Genomic DNA, 17,203 nt, shown 5'->3' on the forward strand with positions numbered 1-17,203 from the left:
TGAACTCATCAAAACGCAATATTTTAAACACGTTTTTTACCACTCAACTGTGTGTGTATCACAAACGCCTGCCACGTAATTTTAAAAATAATTATAAAATGACACGTATGATTATAAAATGACACATGTATATATGGTCACTCCATGTCACTTTTCCTTTTATTATATTTGATTCATATACCTATACTTTCTCTTTCCAATTTTTATTTCAATTTGCCATTGCCATCTGCATCTCCATCCCCACAATCTCATTTCAACTTTTTCTTATCTTCCTTACCCTTTTCCTTTTTCCAACCTCTTCTACTCTTTCCATTGAAGTAAAAAATGTTGGCACGATTTAGGTTATGTTGGATTGGGGTTTTGGTGGTGACCGGTGGTGCTAAGGAAAAGTGGGGGTCTATTGGGTGGTCTGATTGTTTCTAGTTGTTCACAACTGGCGGCGTTGTGAAAGTCGAGACTTATTGGCGGAGTTAGTTTGGAGTTTTTGTTGTTGTTGTTGTTGGTTCTCATTTATAGTTGTTGGTTGAAGCTTGTCGGAAATGGTGAGAACGAAGGTAGTTTGGTCGGAGAAGGTGAGGAGGACGAGAAGAAGGCAATAAGTTTGGGTTTGGTTTGGAACTGAAACAAGGGGTCAATGTCAAAAATTATTTGAGTTTTTTTGTTTGATTTTCAACTTATCTAGGTAGGTTTTCGAATTTATTTTCGAATTTATTTTCGAATTTATTTGTTGTTTAATTTGGATTTGATCTCTATATGTGTCTTTGTTTGGTTTTGGGGTTTTAATCAATTAGATTGACTTTGTTGAAATTCTTTGGGGATTTTGCATTTTTGTGCCTAATGTTAGTGTAAGATATTTCAGTAGTAGTGTTATGCCTTCCATGGTGTTTTTCATAGAAAAAGAGAGCCGTATAATAACAAGAAACAATAGAGAAGAATTTTTTGGGAAAAAGATCGGAAAAGAGGCCAAGAAAACCTCAAATTTTGTCCAACAATGGTGTTAGATGCAAATAGAAAGATGATGGCTTCACAAAGCCCTAATGTGACTGTTAGACCCTTTTCCAAGGGTCTCACGCTTCTAATAGGTGTGTGTCACACGCTCTTTAGTAGTAACTGCCACATAGGATGCCAAGTCAAAAAATGTGTTTAAAATATTGCGTTTTGATGAGTTCAGGGGTTCAGATGACAAATGAGTAAGTAGAAAGGTTCACAATACAAACACATACAAGTACAAGGGTCCACCAGACCATTTCGCCATTTTTTTTTATTGAAAAAGTTTAATGTTTTATATCACGATACAACTTCTATAAGATACAAGATACTTTTATTAGACTAATATGATATGTCCCTGACAGAAAAAAGGAAAAGACTACACTTCCGCAAAGATAAGGTCGAAACTTAAAGAAATGAAATATTTTTCACCATATGTATATATTAACATTATTAAATTATGCTACTGAAGTATGTATATCTAAAACAAAGAATTGATCAAGCTAAGTATTTGACTACACTCCAACCTCTATTTCACCATCATTCGTTATTACAACATTTCACTGTAACGACATAATAATCTTAGAACTAATTTTGATGTTATATTTTTTGTCTCTATAACATTGTACTTAATTATAACAGTGTTGACCTTCACTATAAGAGTACTTTTTTTTTGTAAAATTACCTCTCTATGAATTACTCAAATATTCATGATATACTACGTATAAAGATAAAACATTGAAATATTTATGGTAATTGTTATTAGTAGCATGCACATACTAAATTTTAAGTATGAATATTAAGAGAAAAATTGTACTTAAATGGTGTTCGTCATTTATGGTCATTACCTCAAGAGGAAAGACTATTGGTGACCTTTTTTATTTTGTTGGTTAAATTTGCTTACAAAATTGAGTGAAATAAAAAACAATACTACTAAAGAAATGTCACTTTCTCTCCATATTTAAACTTTGAATGTATTTTGAAATGTTTCAATGATTTTGTACATTTTGATCTGAAAATACAAGTAACTTCATGACAATCTTGTTAGAATAGGAATAGGTTTATACAATCCTATTAAAATAGGAATATGTTTATACAATCCTATTAGAATAGGAATAGGTTTATACAATCCTATTAGAATAGGAATAGTAATAGAAATAGAAATAGGAATACTAAATAGTATCCTACTTGGTAAAGGATTGTATTCTAGGGTCTATAAATAGGGTCTTTATGTAATAATGTTAACAACACAACAATTCAATAATATTCTTCTCATATATTTTTCACATGGTATCAGAGCCTCTACGATCTTGGTAAACGATCAAAGTGATTCCGCTGCCGGCGGGCGGCTATTACTCATATATGCCGCCCGTCTGGCCAACAATTATGTTAGCAAAAGTTGGGTCACCATGTATCTTTCCGGTGACTATTTTCTCATATTTGATTTATTTAAGCACTGTGCCATCATTCCGGTGACTACTTTCTTATATCTAACTTGTAGCACCGTGCCATCTTTTCAGTGACTACTTTTTTATATCTAATTTGTGTAGCACCGTGCCATCATTCCGGTGACTACTTTTTCATATTTAATTTTTGTAGCACCGTGTCATCATTCCGGTGACTACTTTTTCATATTTAATTTGTGTAGCACTGTGCCATCATTCCAGTGACTACTTTTTCATATATAATTTGTGTAGCACCGTGACATCCTTCCGGTGACTACCTTTTTTTGCATATCTTATTTGCGTAGCACCGTGCATCTCTCCGGACTACTTTTCATAATTAATTTGTGTAGTACCGTGGATTTTACCGAACTACTTTCTCATATTTGAGTTGCATAGCATCATGTCTTTTTAGTGACTCCTCAGATTTGATTTGCATAGTTCCATTCGTCTTTCCGGTGACTCCCCAAATCTGATTTGTGTAGGGTTGTGCCATCATTCCAACCATACCTATATAATTTCTCTTTTTCATTAGGGTTGTGCCATCATTCCGACCCTACCCATATTATTTCTCTTTTTCAATAGGGTTGTTCCATCAATTCGAACTATCCTATATTATTTCTATTTTCTAGTTGGGTTGTGACATCATTCTGACCCTACCCATATAATTTTATTTCTTAGATTGTGACCACTTTTAGCCATCAAATCTAATACTCCGACATATGAGCATGTTCTGGCCAGTTTTTCGATGACTTGTTTGATATCGACTCGTCTATTGATTTCAACATGATCCATATACTTTATACTAGATTTTGAGCACTTACAACGACCGTTGCATTGTGAAGAAGTCTATATGGAGCAACCACCTAATTTTGTTGCTCAGTGGGAGTTTAGTAGCCTTGTATGTTGATTAGGTAAGTCACTCTATGGTCTGAAACAGTCCTTGCAAGCTTGGCTTGGGAAGTTCCAATACTGTAATTTTATCACTCAGTGTTTTATCAAATTCAGTATTTCATGAGAAGACCAAGCACATTGAGATTGATTATCAATTTTGTGAAGTCGAGTGATCAACTTGCAGATATCTCACCAAGCCCCTCATCAGTCCTCGTGTTAATTACATTTGTAACAAGCTAAGTACATGAATTGTATGCACTAGCTTGAGGGGGAGTGTTAGAATAGGAATAGGTTTATACAATCCTATTAAAATAGGAATATGTTTATACAATCCTATTAGAATAGGAATAGGTTTATACAATCCTATTAGAATAGGAATAGTAATAGAAATAGAAATAGGAATACTAAATAGTATCCTACTTGGTAAAGGATTGTATTCTAGGGTCTATAAATAGGGTCTTTATGTAATAATGTTAACAACACAACAATTCAATAATATTCTTCTCATATATTTTTCACATGTATTAATCATTTAAAGCATTTGTCCTATGTTCTTTCAATTATAATTATTTACTAAAAACCTTTAATTTAGGAGTATTAATTTTATTTCACAACATCGTATACTATATAATATGATACTCACTTGCAATGCACATGCCGTGAAGCTAGTAACATAAAATATAAACATAAATATAAAATATAGAAGATTTACCAATTGAGTGTTATTAATTGTGATATTATAGTAATTTAATATTCAAGTTAGGGGTGTTTTAAGTTGGGGGTGTTATAATCATGTAACATTCAAATTAAGGAGTTCATACTTTTAAGGTAGTATATTTAAATATGAGAGGAAACCCCTCTATTTATAGTCAAAAAAGGATATAGTATGAACAAGTGCTTATTGTGCCTAATCAGAGTCACAACCCTTCGGAAAAATTACAATCCTTTGAAAAAGTCACAACTCTTCTGAAAAATCACAACCAAGTTAAGGAGTTCATGCTTTTAAGATATCATTGGAAAAGTCACAACTCTTCTAAAAAGTCACAATCCTTCAATGTGAAAAGGTGTCTGCTTTAATATAATATATAAGTAAATAAATAAATTTAGAGATATACTGAATTGAGTGTTTTTAGTTGCAGGTATTATAATAATTTAACATTTATGTTAGGGGGTGTTTTTTTGGGGGGGGGGGGTATTATAGTAATTTAACATTCAGGTTAGAAAGTTCATGCTTTTAAGGTAGTATAGATAGATAGATAGATTCAACTTTAAACTTCCTGTTTTACTCTTGTAAGACGCTTTATAGCCGCACAAATATCTATGACTTCGTCTCAAAGAAAATATCTATGGCTTATACATACTGCTACCAACATAGACTTTATGCTAATGAATAAAACTTACCATTCTCAAAAAAAATATCAATGACTTGTTTTATACCACAAATTTTAAAAGTTTTTCTTTCTTGAACTCCATACTCAGTGAAAGTGCATCACATAAAATTGGGGTGGAGAGAGTAGTTACCAAAGACTGGTCAGGTTAATATACTGACTGACCGTTCTATCAGCTGTCTTTCTAGTGTCCAAGAGCTCATGTTCCCTTTCATTTGCAAAGCAAGCTTTTTTCCAAGATTTTTTTATGGTTTGAGGTTCACGGCAGACTAAGCGTCATCCAGAACTTGTTTCAGTTTAGTGGTAACAAAGATATATTTCTTTGTTGGTGTATTATGTGTAAGAAAAAAGATTGTCCAGTTGTGTTAATTGTCTTTTTGAAAAGCTTAACGGTGTTTTCACTGTGGAGGAAAATGTTTTCCAATTTCTTAAAAATAAGGAAAATGACTTCCCCAATGAAAGTAGGGATTACAATTTTCACAAGTGGCATTCCACAAGATTGTGTCCTGCCAACCCTCCAACACACCTCATCCTCACTCCCACCCCCGTAGTCCTCCCATAGTATTGTCTAGATTATATACAAATTCTTTTAGGATAATATTTTTTGCTTACTTACCGACCACAAGAAAATACGTAAGAAAATCACTTATTTTTCTAACAAGCATTTTCCAAGAAAATATTTTCCTTCGTACTGTGCACACACTAAAACTATGAGAGAAATGACACTTCTATTTGTTTTAGATTTGCAATGCGTTCCCTCATATACGAGCTTGATTTCCTTTTATGGGCCAAGTTTGTGTGCTTTCTGATGATGGGTGACTGGTATTTGAAAGGGAAAAAGGGCACTTATAGCCCTCAATCTTGCGATTTAGAGCAGATATACTCCTCATTAAAACAATGTTGCATATATACCCTCGTCATCTAACAAATAGTGTACATACCCTCGTCGTCTAACAAATGGTGCATATATATCCTTTTCGTTAACAACTTCACTGTGTTAATTTTTTTTTCTAAAACTGATTTTTTAGTTTAAAAAATGGGGCCAACAATTTAAATGACCCAACTTTAGACAATACGACCCGAATTACACTTTAGGTCCAAAATAATGACAAGTTATTGCCACGTGGTAAATAATGAAAAGGATAAATATGCACCATTTGTTAGATGGCGAGGGTATATATGCACCACTTTTCTAATGAGAGATATATCCGCTCTAAATCGCAAGTTGAGAGGTTTATTTGTCCCTTCTCCCTATTTGAGATACTGGATATCCACTTGCTCAGGTCTCAAGTTTAACTGTGTGAATCACCTTATCTAAACTCTTAAGCTATCAGGAAATGATTTGATTCATTTATTTATGTTTGGAACTATGATAAATCTCTCGTTTGGTCTTCACATTTTGTTTTTGATTGGGGACTACAATGAGGTGTTTGGATTTTACATTTGGTGTTTTCATCAGTCCTTGTGGCTTTCACTGTAATGATTAATGGATTTAGCTCGAGCTCGAGTGCAATGCAATGTTGAAATAAAAAATATCCCCCGCTGTATGCAGGGGATAAGCACAAGGCTTTGCTTCCACTTTTTCTTAATATTACCTTTAATTTCAAGTTTTAGTGTTGGAATTGAGGCGTTATAGTAGTTGTTGTTGTTATCGTCGTTGTGTGTTAGTTTAGAATGCTAGAGTTTGGCGACAATCACTCACATTCTTAAGTAAGATACTATCTTATATTAGACAAATATCATATGTATTGTGGTTAAGCTATAAAAGGTGTCATGCATTCATAAATAATCAATTAATCCGTATATCTCTTCTATCTATAGTTTTGACACTAACTGTAATTTGAGGACACCTGGTTGTCTGTTGCTCTGCTTTCTCTTAAAAGGTATTATGTAACAAACTTGGCTGTGATGTTTCCAGGATTGTTCTAAAAGGTGATACATTTGACGTGAATGCAAATGTTCTTGGATTAACTATGGAGAGCAATGGAGTCAGAATAGTGGAACCTTTCGATACCTCTGTGAAGTTCTCTAATGCTTCTGGAAAGTCAAATATACAGTTGTCTGTCTCCAATATTTTTATGAACTTTTCGTTCAGCATCTTAAGACTGTTTTTGGCAGTTGAGGATGATATCTTAGCATTTTTGAGGACCACATCAAAGAAAATGACTGTGGTGTGCTCCGAGTTTGACAAAGTTGGGACTATCAAAAGTAGGAACTAGTGCATCCAAGAGTAATTTTTTTCCCCTTGTGTTAAAGAGAGGTCTAAACTGATGAATAATGTTGATTGTTTCATCACAGGTCCGTGTAAGCAAATATATGCTTTCTGGAGAGCTCGAGCTCCACCTGGTTATGGAACAATTGGAGACTATCTGACACCAATGTTAGTAAATTTCCCCAGATTCGTTCTCTCTATTACCTTTGCAAATTTGCCTGTGATACTAACTGCTCTAGTTCAACAGTGACAAACCACCCACAAAAGGAGTCATTGCTCTGAATACCAGCTTTGTCAGAGTAAAGAGGCCTCAGTCTTTCATGCTTATTTGGCCCTCACCCCCCTACGAGGATGGTGAATTGGGGCCAACCACGTGTTTATCTAAAGAAGATAGCACTTGTTCCATTTGGTTCCCTAAAGCACCGAAAGGTTATGTTGCAGTGGGCTGTGTAGTCTCTCCTGGAAGTATGGAACCTCCAATATCGTCTGCCTGGTGCATCTTAGCTTCTTTAGTTTCACCATGTGATCTGAGAGATTGTGTTAATATTGGCATGATGAATCGGTATGTGAAGTTATTTATTTGTTTTCTTTCTGATTCATGGAATCATAGGTACTGGAACTAGTATATAAGCGATAAAGAAAATTTATTCTCATCTTACTCATTTCTTCCAAATTGCATTCAAGTCAAATCATACGACTCATTGGTTTTGCATACTTGTACATATTTTACCGGTCTGTAATGCGGTTACCACTATCACTATACATGCTTTTCAGTTCAATATAGAATATATTCTAATCTGTACTTAGTCTTGCTACCAGATCTTCCAAATTGGCATTCTGGCGTGTGGATAATTCCGTTGGTACCTTCCTGCCTTCAGATCCGACTACTTTGAAGATGTGTGGCAGAGCATACGATCTTCGGCGTATTTTCTTTGGGCTTCCCAGAGATTTTTCTGAAACATCAAAGAGCTCAGAAACTGGGGTTTCGTCTGGTCAAAATCACGCAGTTCAATCAGAGAGGTCATCTACAGTAAACTCTCGTCGCAGAATTGAAGCCAATGCTACATTTAGGCTAATTTGGTGGAATCAAGGTTCTGGATCTAGAAAGAAATTATCTATATGGCGCCCTATTATTCCTCAAGGGATGGTATATTTTGGTGATATTGCAGTTCAAGGGTATGAGTCTCCAAATACTTGCATTGTACTTCAGGATTCTGATGAGCTTTACAAAGCCCCTTCAGATTTTACGCTTGTGGGACAGATAAAGAAACATAGATCAGTTGATGGTATATCTTTTTGGATGCCCCAGCCTCCTCCAGGCTTTGTATCCTTGGGTTGTATAGCCTGCAAAGGAGCACCAAATCAATCTGATTTTGGTTCCTTAAGATGCATCCGCAGTGATATGGTTGCTAGTGATCAGTTTTCGGAACAAAGCATTTGGGATACATCTGATTCCAAATTCACGAGGGAACCATTTAGTTTGTGGGTTATTGGAGATGAGTTGGGACCTTTCATTGTTCGCAGTGGTTTCAAGAAACCTCCAAAGAGGCTTGCTTTAAAGCTTGCTGATCGAGATATGGCTAGTGGTTTAGAGGATATGGTGGTTGATGCAGAAATCAGAACATTCTCTGTAGCCCTTTTTGATGATTATGGTGGCTTGGTAATCAATTTATGCTTTTCGGTAGCTTTAGTTTCTGCTGCACATTTCTAATTGCCAAATTGGTTAAATTAGTTGTATTATTGATAGAACAAATTGCAATTGTTTGAAAATACTACTACTAGGTTATAGAACAACAGTGACATACCTCATGTAGTCTCACAGGTGGGGTCCACAGAGGGTAGAATGTAAGTCGACCTTACCTCTACCTTTGTAGGGTTGAGACACTGTTTCTGATGGACCCTCGACTCAAATGAGAAGTTATATGAAGCTGGGTTGCAAGAAAAATATGTGAGCAAAATATCAAGAAAATGAAGCAACAAATAGTAGAACACCTTACTTTAGATGCTGAAGAAATTACACAATTACTAAATACTACTAGTAAGAGCCTGTTTGGATTGACTTATTTTAGGTGCTTTTCAGGCAAAATAGCTCTTAAGCACTTTTGTAGTGTTTGGGTAAGATGAAAAAAGTGTTTCTAAGCACTTCTTTTTTACACAAATAATAAAAATAAGCCAAAAGTCATATTAGGAGCTTATGCTTATAAGCCATACGTTATAAGTCAATCCAAACAAGCTCTAATCTGGCTACAAGAAGATGGGTCTAGCCCTTACCTCTCCCATCTAAAGGGCGACAACACCCGACTATCTACTAACTTCTACCCTTATCCTCGATCTCCACACCTTCCCAATCTAAGACTATGTACTCAACAAGCTAAAGTTGTGCCATATCCAGTTTTATCACTTCTCCTAGTTCTTCTTCGACCTACCTCTATCTCTCCTAACTCTTGATATAGCTAATCTCTCACACCTCTTTACTGGTGCAGGTCCATCCATGCATCTTCCCTTCATATGCTCGAACCGTTCTAGCCTCGCTTTTCTCATCTTGTCCGATACGTGGTATAATGTCATTCTTAATCATCTCTCCTAGTATGCCCATACATCCATCTGAACATATTCATCTTTGCTACACTCATAGAAGGCGCTCTTGACTGGCCATTTCTTCGGCTTATACAATAATGATGGTCTAATCACCCCTCTGCAGAACTTACCCTTAGCAACACATTCTTATCGCACAGTAGCCCAAATGCATGCCTACATTTCACCCATCCACTCCAATACGATGGGAGACATCATCATCTTTCTTCCCGTCTCCTTGGATTATGGACCCAAGGTACTTGAAACTTCCTTCCTTAGGTATGACTTGTACATCAATCTTCACTTCCACCTTCGCCTCACGCGTAATCCCTTGAATATGCCGTGTCAATTCGTCCATCACTATGACAAATTATAATAGGCTAAGGGCTGATCCCTGGTGTAACCCCATCATGACCGGAAATTTTTCTGATCATCTGTGTTCTAACCCGAGTCTTGGCACTGGCATGCCCTTAATTACCCTAATATAAGCCACAAGTACACTTCTCACTTCCAAACATCTCGACCTCCCTAGGGTCTTTATCATATGCCTTTTCTAGGTCTATGAACACCACATGTAAGTCTCTTCTTGTCCCTATACTGATCCAACAATCTCCTTACAAGATAGATGGCCGTTGTAGTTGATCTCCTTCCAAGGTTATTGGTGCATGTAACCTGCAAAACCTTTTCTGTTCTACTTGTATTACTATTTACTAGATGGTTCTCATATATTGGCATCTCCTTCTTGTAATATCAAGAATACATGTATCACCTTTGATGTAGTAGCATGTGTTAGAATATGAATAAGTTTATACAATCCTATTAGAATAGGAATATGTTTATACAATCTTATTAGAATAGGAATAGAAATAGAAATAGGAATACTTAATAGTATCCTACTTGGTAAAAAATTGTATTCCAGGGTCTATAAATAGGGTCTCAATGTAATAATGTAGACACAACAACAATAATATTATTTTCCTATATTTCTCACATAGTATCAGAGTCTCTATGATCTTGGTAGAAAATCAAAGAGCTTCCGCTGCCGACGGGTGGCACCCATATATGCTGCCCGTCTGGCCAATGATTATGTTAGCAAAAGTTGGGTCACCATGTATCTTTTTTAGTAACAACTGTGAACATCACCATTTCATATTTAATTTGTATAGCATCGTGCCATCCTTTCGGTGACTACCTTTTTTGCATATCTGATTTGCATAGCACCGTGCATCTCTCCGGACTACTTTTCATATTTAATTTGTGTAGTACCATGGATTTTTCCGAACTATTTTCTCATATCTGAGTTGCATAGCATCGTGTATCTTTTTTGTGACTCCTCAGATTTGATTTGCATAGTTCCATTCGTCTTTTCGGTGACTCCTCAAATCTGATTTGCGTAGGGTTTTGCCATCCTTCCAACCCTACCCGTATAATTTTTCTTTTCCAGTAGGGTCGTGCCATCATTCTGACCCTACCCATATTATTTCTCTTTTTCAATGGGGTCGTTCCATCAATTCGAACTATCCTACATAATTTCTATTTTCTAGTTGGGTCGTGACATTATTCTAACCCTACTCATATAATTTTATTTCTTAGATTGTGACCACTTTTAGCCATCAAATCTAATACTCTGGCATATGAGCATGTTCCGGCCAGTTTTTCGGTGACTTGTTTGATATCGACTCATCTATTGATTCCAACATGATCCATATACTTTATACTAGATTTTGAGCACTTTGTTGCTCAGGGGGAGTTTAGTAGCCTTGTATGTCGATTATGTGAGGCACTCTATGGTTTGAAACAGTCTTTGCAAGTTTGGTTTGGGAATTCCAACACTGTAATTTTATCACTCTGTGTTTTATCGACATTATGAATCAAATTCAGTATTTCATGAGAAAAGATTAAGCACATTGAGATTGACTGATGTTAGAATAGGAATAGGTTTATACAATCCTATTGGAATAGGAATAGATTTATACAATCCTATTAGAATAGGAATAGGTTTATACAATCCTATTAGAATAGGAATAGGAATACTAAATAGTATCCTACTTGGTAAAGGATTGTATTCTAGGGTCTATAAATAGGGTCTCAATGTAATAATGTAGAAACAACAACAATTCAATACTATTCTTTTCCTATATTCCTCACATGGTATTAGAGCCTCTGCAATCTTGGTAGAAAATCAAAGAGTTTCCGCTGCCGGTGGGTGGCTATTACCCATATATGCCGCCCGTTTGGCCAATGATAATGTTAACAAAAGTAGGACAAAATGATACATGCATGAACCCCATGTTCAAGGGAAGAAACTCAGTCAGACAAGTCACCATGCATCAATTTTCGGTGACTTTCTAGGGTTGTTTTGTGTCAACCCCATATCCGTTGGTATTTGTGTAGCATCGTTCCATCTTTCCGGTGACTACTTTTCATATATAATTTATGTAGCACCGTGCCATCATTCCGGTGACTACTTTTTCATATTTAATTTGTGTAGCACTGTGCCATCATTCCAGTGTCTACTTTTTTATATTTAATTTGTGTAGCACCGTGCCATCATTTCGGTGACTACTTTTTCATATTTAATTTGTGTAGCACCATGCCATCCTTCTAGTGACTACCTTTTTTGTGCATATCTTATTTGCGTAGCACCGTGCATCTCTCCGGACTACTTTTCATATTTAATTTGCATAGTACCGTGGGTTTTTTTCGGAACTACTTTCTCATATCTGAGTTGCATAGCACCGTGTGTCTTTTCAGTGACTCCTCAGATTTGATTTGCGTATTTCCATTCGTCTTTCCAGTGACTCCTCAAATCTGATTTGCGTAGGGTTGTGCCATCATTCCAATCCTACCTATATATTTTCTCTTTTTCATTAGGGTCGTGCCATCATTCCGACCCTACCCATATTATTTCTCTTTTTCAATGGGGTCGTTCCATCAATTTGAACTATCCTATATAATTTCTATTTTCTAGTTGGGTCGTGACATCATTCCGACCCTACCTATATAATTTTATTTCTTAGATTGTGACCACTTTTAGCCATCAAATCTAATACTCCGGCATATGAGCATGTTCCAGCCAGTTTTTCGGTGACTTGTTTAATATCGACTCATCTATTGATTTCAACATGATCCATATACTTTATACTAGGTTTTGAGCACTTTGTTGCTCAGGGGGAGTTTAGTAGCCTTGTATGTCGATTATGTGAGTCACTTTATGGTCTGAAGCAGTCTTTGCAGGTTTGGTTTAGGAAGTTCAACATTGGAATTTTATCTTTGTGTTTATTGACATTATGCATCAAATCCAGTATTTAATGAGAAGACAATCACATTGAAATTGACTGTCAATTTTGTGAAGTCGACTGATCAACTTGCAGATATCTCACCAAGCCCCTCATCGGTCCTCGTGTTAATTACATTTGTAACAAGCTAGGTACATGAATTGTATGCACTAGCTTGATTGGAGTGTTAGAATAGGAATATGTTTATACAATCCTATTGGAATATAAATAGATTTATACAATCCTATTAGAATAGGAATAGGTTTATACAATCATATTAGAATAGGAATAGGTTTATACAATCATATTAGAATAGGAATAGAAATACTAAATAGTATCCTACTTGGTAAAGAATTGTATTCTAGGGTCTATAAATAGGGTCTCAATGTAATAATATAGAAACAACAACAATTCAATACTATTCTTTTCCGATATTTCTCACAACTGATATTATGCATCAAAATCTTAATGAGAAGACAAGCACATTGAGATTGATTGTCAATTTTGTGAAGTCGAATGATCAACTTGCATACATTTCACCAAGCCCCTCATCGGTCCTCGTGCTAATTACATTTGTAACAAGCTAGGTACATGAATTGTATGCACTAGCTTGAGGGGAAGTTTTAGAATAGGAATAGGTTTATACAATCCTATTAGAATAGGAATAGGTTTATACAATCGTATTAGAATTGGAATAGAAATAGAAATAGGAATACTTAATAGTATCCTACTTGGTAAAGGATTGTATTCCAGGGTCTATAAATAGGGTCTCAATGTAATAATGTAGACACAACAACAATTCAATAATATTATTTTCCTATATTTCTCACAACATATAAATAAGTTCCCAATTTCTACTACTTGTAACATGTCTGGTCAAGCTGTCAAAATCAGTTTATTTTGAGAAGATCTTCATATTAAAAGTGTTTTTTAAACAAGCTCTTTGGGACAGTAGCAGTGATTGGCCAATATTTTAAAGAAGTGTTTTGTGTCAAACTGCGAAAAAGGATATGCTTATCAGTTGTCAATTCTTTCTTATATGGGTATTCTTGTCATAAAAAAATCTAAAGCACTTATTTTTAGGAGAAAGCTTCAAACTGAAAGACATCTTCCACTACTATTCTAAAGCATTTAATTTCTTCACGAACCTAAAAAGAAGTGCTTTATTGAAAAAAAAAGCACTTCTGATCTTTCAGAAGAAACAGGCTATTAATGCTTCTACATGCTATTTGTTATTCTGGATTACATTAACAGGGTATATCCATTATTAATTTATATCTCTTTTTGTTCTACTCAATTCGCAGATGGTTCCTTTGTGTAACGTGTCTTTCAGTGGCATAACTTTCAATTTACATCAAAGGTCTGACTATCTGAATTCCAGTGTGACCTTTTCCTTGGCTGCTAGATCATACAATGATAAATATGATTCTTGGGAGCCTTTTTTGGAGCCAGTTGATGGATCATTGAGGTTTTTTTCTATCTACTTTTTTAACTTCCACTACTTCTTTCATTATTATTGTAACAATTCTACTGATGAGTAAGATGAGTATAAGCTACAATTTTTTTCCTTGAAATGGAAACTAGAACTTTTAGGACCCTGGTACTCTACCGTGACACATCGTGTGAAATGTTCTCTTCCTCTTCATGATTTTTATATGAAATCCTTACATTACTTGATCATGGAACTACTGATTATATTCTAGTTATTTGATCATTTGAATTTTTTTTCGAAGACAGAGATTAAGTTCACACCCCTTGAGGTGTGTCTTCCTGGGCCCTGCATGAATGCGGGATGCTTTGTGCACCGGGCTGCCCTTTTCAGACAAAGATTAAGTTCCTTTCTTGTCTTGCCCAAACATTCTGCCTTGATATTTTGGATCATAAGACTGGAACTGCAACTTTTTTCAATCTTGCCATTATAGCATGAGTTGTATCTATATGGGAACTATCAAACCATTTGAGTCATTCCTATTCTGAATTCTGTGTTTGTTTCTCTTAGATGGTCAATCTTTGCTTTTGTCAGATGTCTACTTATATTTTGGTTTCAACATTCACTACATTTTTTATTGTAGAGATTTAGTTGCTGGGGGGATTTTTTGACCTAGCATATCAACCTCCTTTTCTGCAAAATGTTTAGCATGTATGAGAGCACCTCAGTTTGAGGATTTATTATCTGGAGTGATTTTTTAAATATTCAGGTACCAGTACGATGTCCATGCTCCTGGTGCAGCTTCCCAGATTCGTCTTGCATCTACAAGGGATTTGAACTTAAATATATCTGTGTCTAATGCCAACACAATATTTCAGGCCTATGCCAGCTGGAATAACCTCAGCCATGCCAAGGAGTCCTACCAGGCAAATCTTCTTTCTTTGATAAATATTCTAACCTGGTATCAATTTCTTCAGAATGGAGCACCCAAGCTTAAAGAGCACCCATGTTTAAGGATCATTACTTACACTAAAAATTTCTCTCCAGCTACCTGCTGTTACTTGTTACATATACATGAGATATTACCATGTGATTCATTCCACTGAATATCTTAACACAACATTTGAGTAATTCAAGAAACTATTCAAACTAAAATATGCAATTCACTATGCTTCATGAGATATTGTATCAGATATCTTGTATATCCTCCTCCTCCTGTTAGTAATGTTTCCCTATTTTTCTAATTTTATTTGACAGGATGCAGTCTCACCAACTGGAGGAAGCAGGTCCATCATTGATGTTCATCACAGAAGAAATTACTTCATTATCCCACAGAATAATCTTGGTCAGGACATTTTCATAAGAGCTACAGAAATCAGGGGACTACCCAGCATAATTAAAATGCCTTCTGGAGATAGCAAACCAATTAAAGTACCTGTTGCGAAGAATATGCTGGATTCACACTTGAAAGGAAGTTTTTTTGAAAAAGGCAATACAATGGTGACAATAATCATAGCAGCTGCAGAGGTATGTATCCAGTTTCTTTTACAGTGGTAATAGAAAACTAAAGATTTGTGTAAAATACATCAGCTCCTTCATAAATGACAGTGTTGTGTTTAATGGAGGACATGGAAACTAGGAAAATTTACTCGCTGTTTCACAATAGATGCTTGTGGAGCTGCATTTGCTGCTACTTTTAAGTCATGAGACTTGCGCTATTTTTTATGCTTGTCAAAGATAGATTAATAGAGAGAGAGTAGAGACAAGATGAATAAAATCATCTTCCTGACTTCTGGTAGTAGTTAGGGTTTAAGTGATTTGCTTCCTAGAAACATTTACCAGGGAAATGGTTGTGGAGATTCTAAATCTCTATCTAATGATAAGAAAAAACAGGTACGGGATGACTCATTCAAGTTCTTGCAAATTCATATCAAGTTTAGCCTTCTCTGGCTCCACTTTCCGTGAGAGCAGTCGTTGGTACATTGATTAAGATTTGGGAAGACCATGTGATTGGGGATACCTTTTTTCTGTTGTACTCATGACTCTATCAACCTTATGCTGTCTGCTTCAGAATGCAACCCTTTTTCCCCCTCTGCTCAGTGGTATAAGAATTGTTTCTCCTGGGAGTTCCAAAACTTTCAGAACCAAAATAATAGTAAATAGTTTCCTAACTGGTTTGTCTTTCTAGACTAGCATGATCCTTTGCCATTTGTTGGAATGAATCATTTGGAACTGACGCTCATCTAGGAAGTTCATTTGCAAAAGTTTTTCCTTGAAGCAATATCTTATCTGAATTAATGTTCTTGCAATCCTTAGTTGGTATAAACATAAACTAGAGAACTATTGTGTTTTCTATTATAGAAGATGCAGTGGAGGTAACCTATATTGTTTTCTGGGTCTATCCAGTGTTATTTATTTCACTTGAGGCATGCTTATCCCTATAGCCTAAGTGAAACCCGTGTTGTGTGCTTCTTGTTTAAGGATGCTAAAGCAGATGTCAAGAAATAAAGGCATACACCTCATCAGTCATGAGCTGTGTCTTAAAAAGGCGGCATCAGACAATAAAAATAGTTGTCAGAGTGATATATTGAGTGCTAACAGAACATTATAAGTGTTTTTTCTATGATTATAAACAATTTGAAATTTTTTATACTAGAAATCTAGTCTCTAAAATTTTCAAAAACTTTTTAATGGATGAAATTAAAAAACCCGCCTCCATCAATAGTTTATCCGACCCAAAATAATATACCCTTCCCATGATAACTTTTTGTTGGAACCAGCTAACTTTAACCAGTTCGGCTCATCTATAAGATGCTGATTAATTTATATCTGAAGTCTTTGGAAGCCTGTAGTCTTAGTTATTGTTGTTTGTAACTCATATGGACGCTTTTTTATTTTTATTTTTTAAAACAGGTAGCATTTTGTATTCAAAAGCAGTACATAGGTAGTATTGAAAAGTCATATTTACAAAGGTGAAAATAGATATAAAGTATGCCACA

General features: G+C 35.4%; 1 protein-coding gene across 1 annotated transcript in view; it reads left to right on the forward strand.

Annotated features, from left to right (window-relative positions):
• The window catches only part of LOC125827062 (uncharacterized), a 60,605-nt gene that overhangs the window by 32,720 nt on the left and 10,682 nt on the right, over window positions 1-17,203 (forward strand). Inside the window, exons 35-41 of the mRNA XM_049506420.1 lie at window positions 6,630-6,919; window positions 7,010-7,091; window positions 7,171-7,485; window positions 7,743-8,583; window positions 14,080-14,243; window positions 14,974-15,130; window positions 15,462-15,731. Coding sequence (XP_049362377.1) covers window positions 6,630-6,919; window positions 7,010-7,091; window positions 7,171-7,485; window positions 7,743-8,583; window positions 14,080-14,243; window positions 14,974-15,130; window positions 15,462-15,731 — 2,119 coding nt within the window. The remainder of the gene's footprint in view (window positions 1-6,629; window positions 6,920-7,009; window positions 7,092-7,170; window positions 7,486-7,742; window positions 8,584-14,079; window positions 14,244-14,973; window positions 15,131-15,461; window positions 15,732-17,203) is intronic.

Source organism: Solanum verrucosum, unplaced genomic scaffold, assembly GCF_900185275.1.
Source record: "Solanum verrucosum unplaced genomic scaffold, falcon-dt-bn FXZP01000060.1, whole genome shotgun sequence".
NCBI classification, from domain to species: domain Eukaryota; kingdom Viridiplantae; phylum Streptophyta; class Magnoliopsida; order Solanales; family Solanaceae; genus Solanum; species Solanum verrucosum.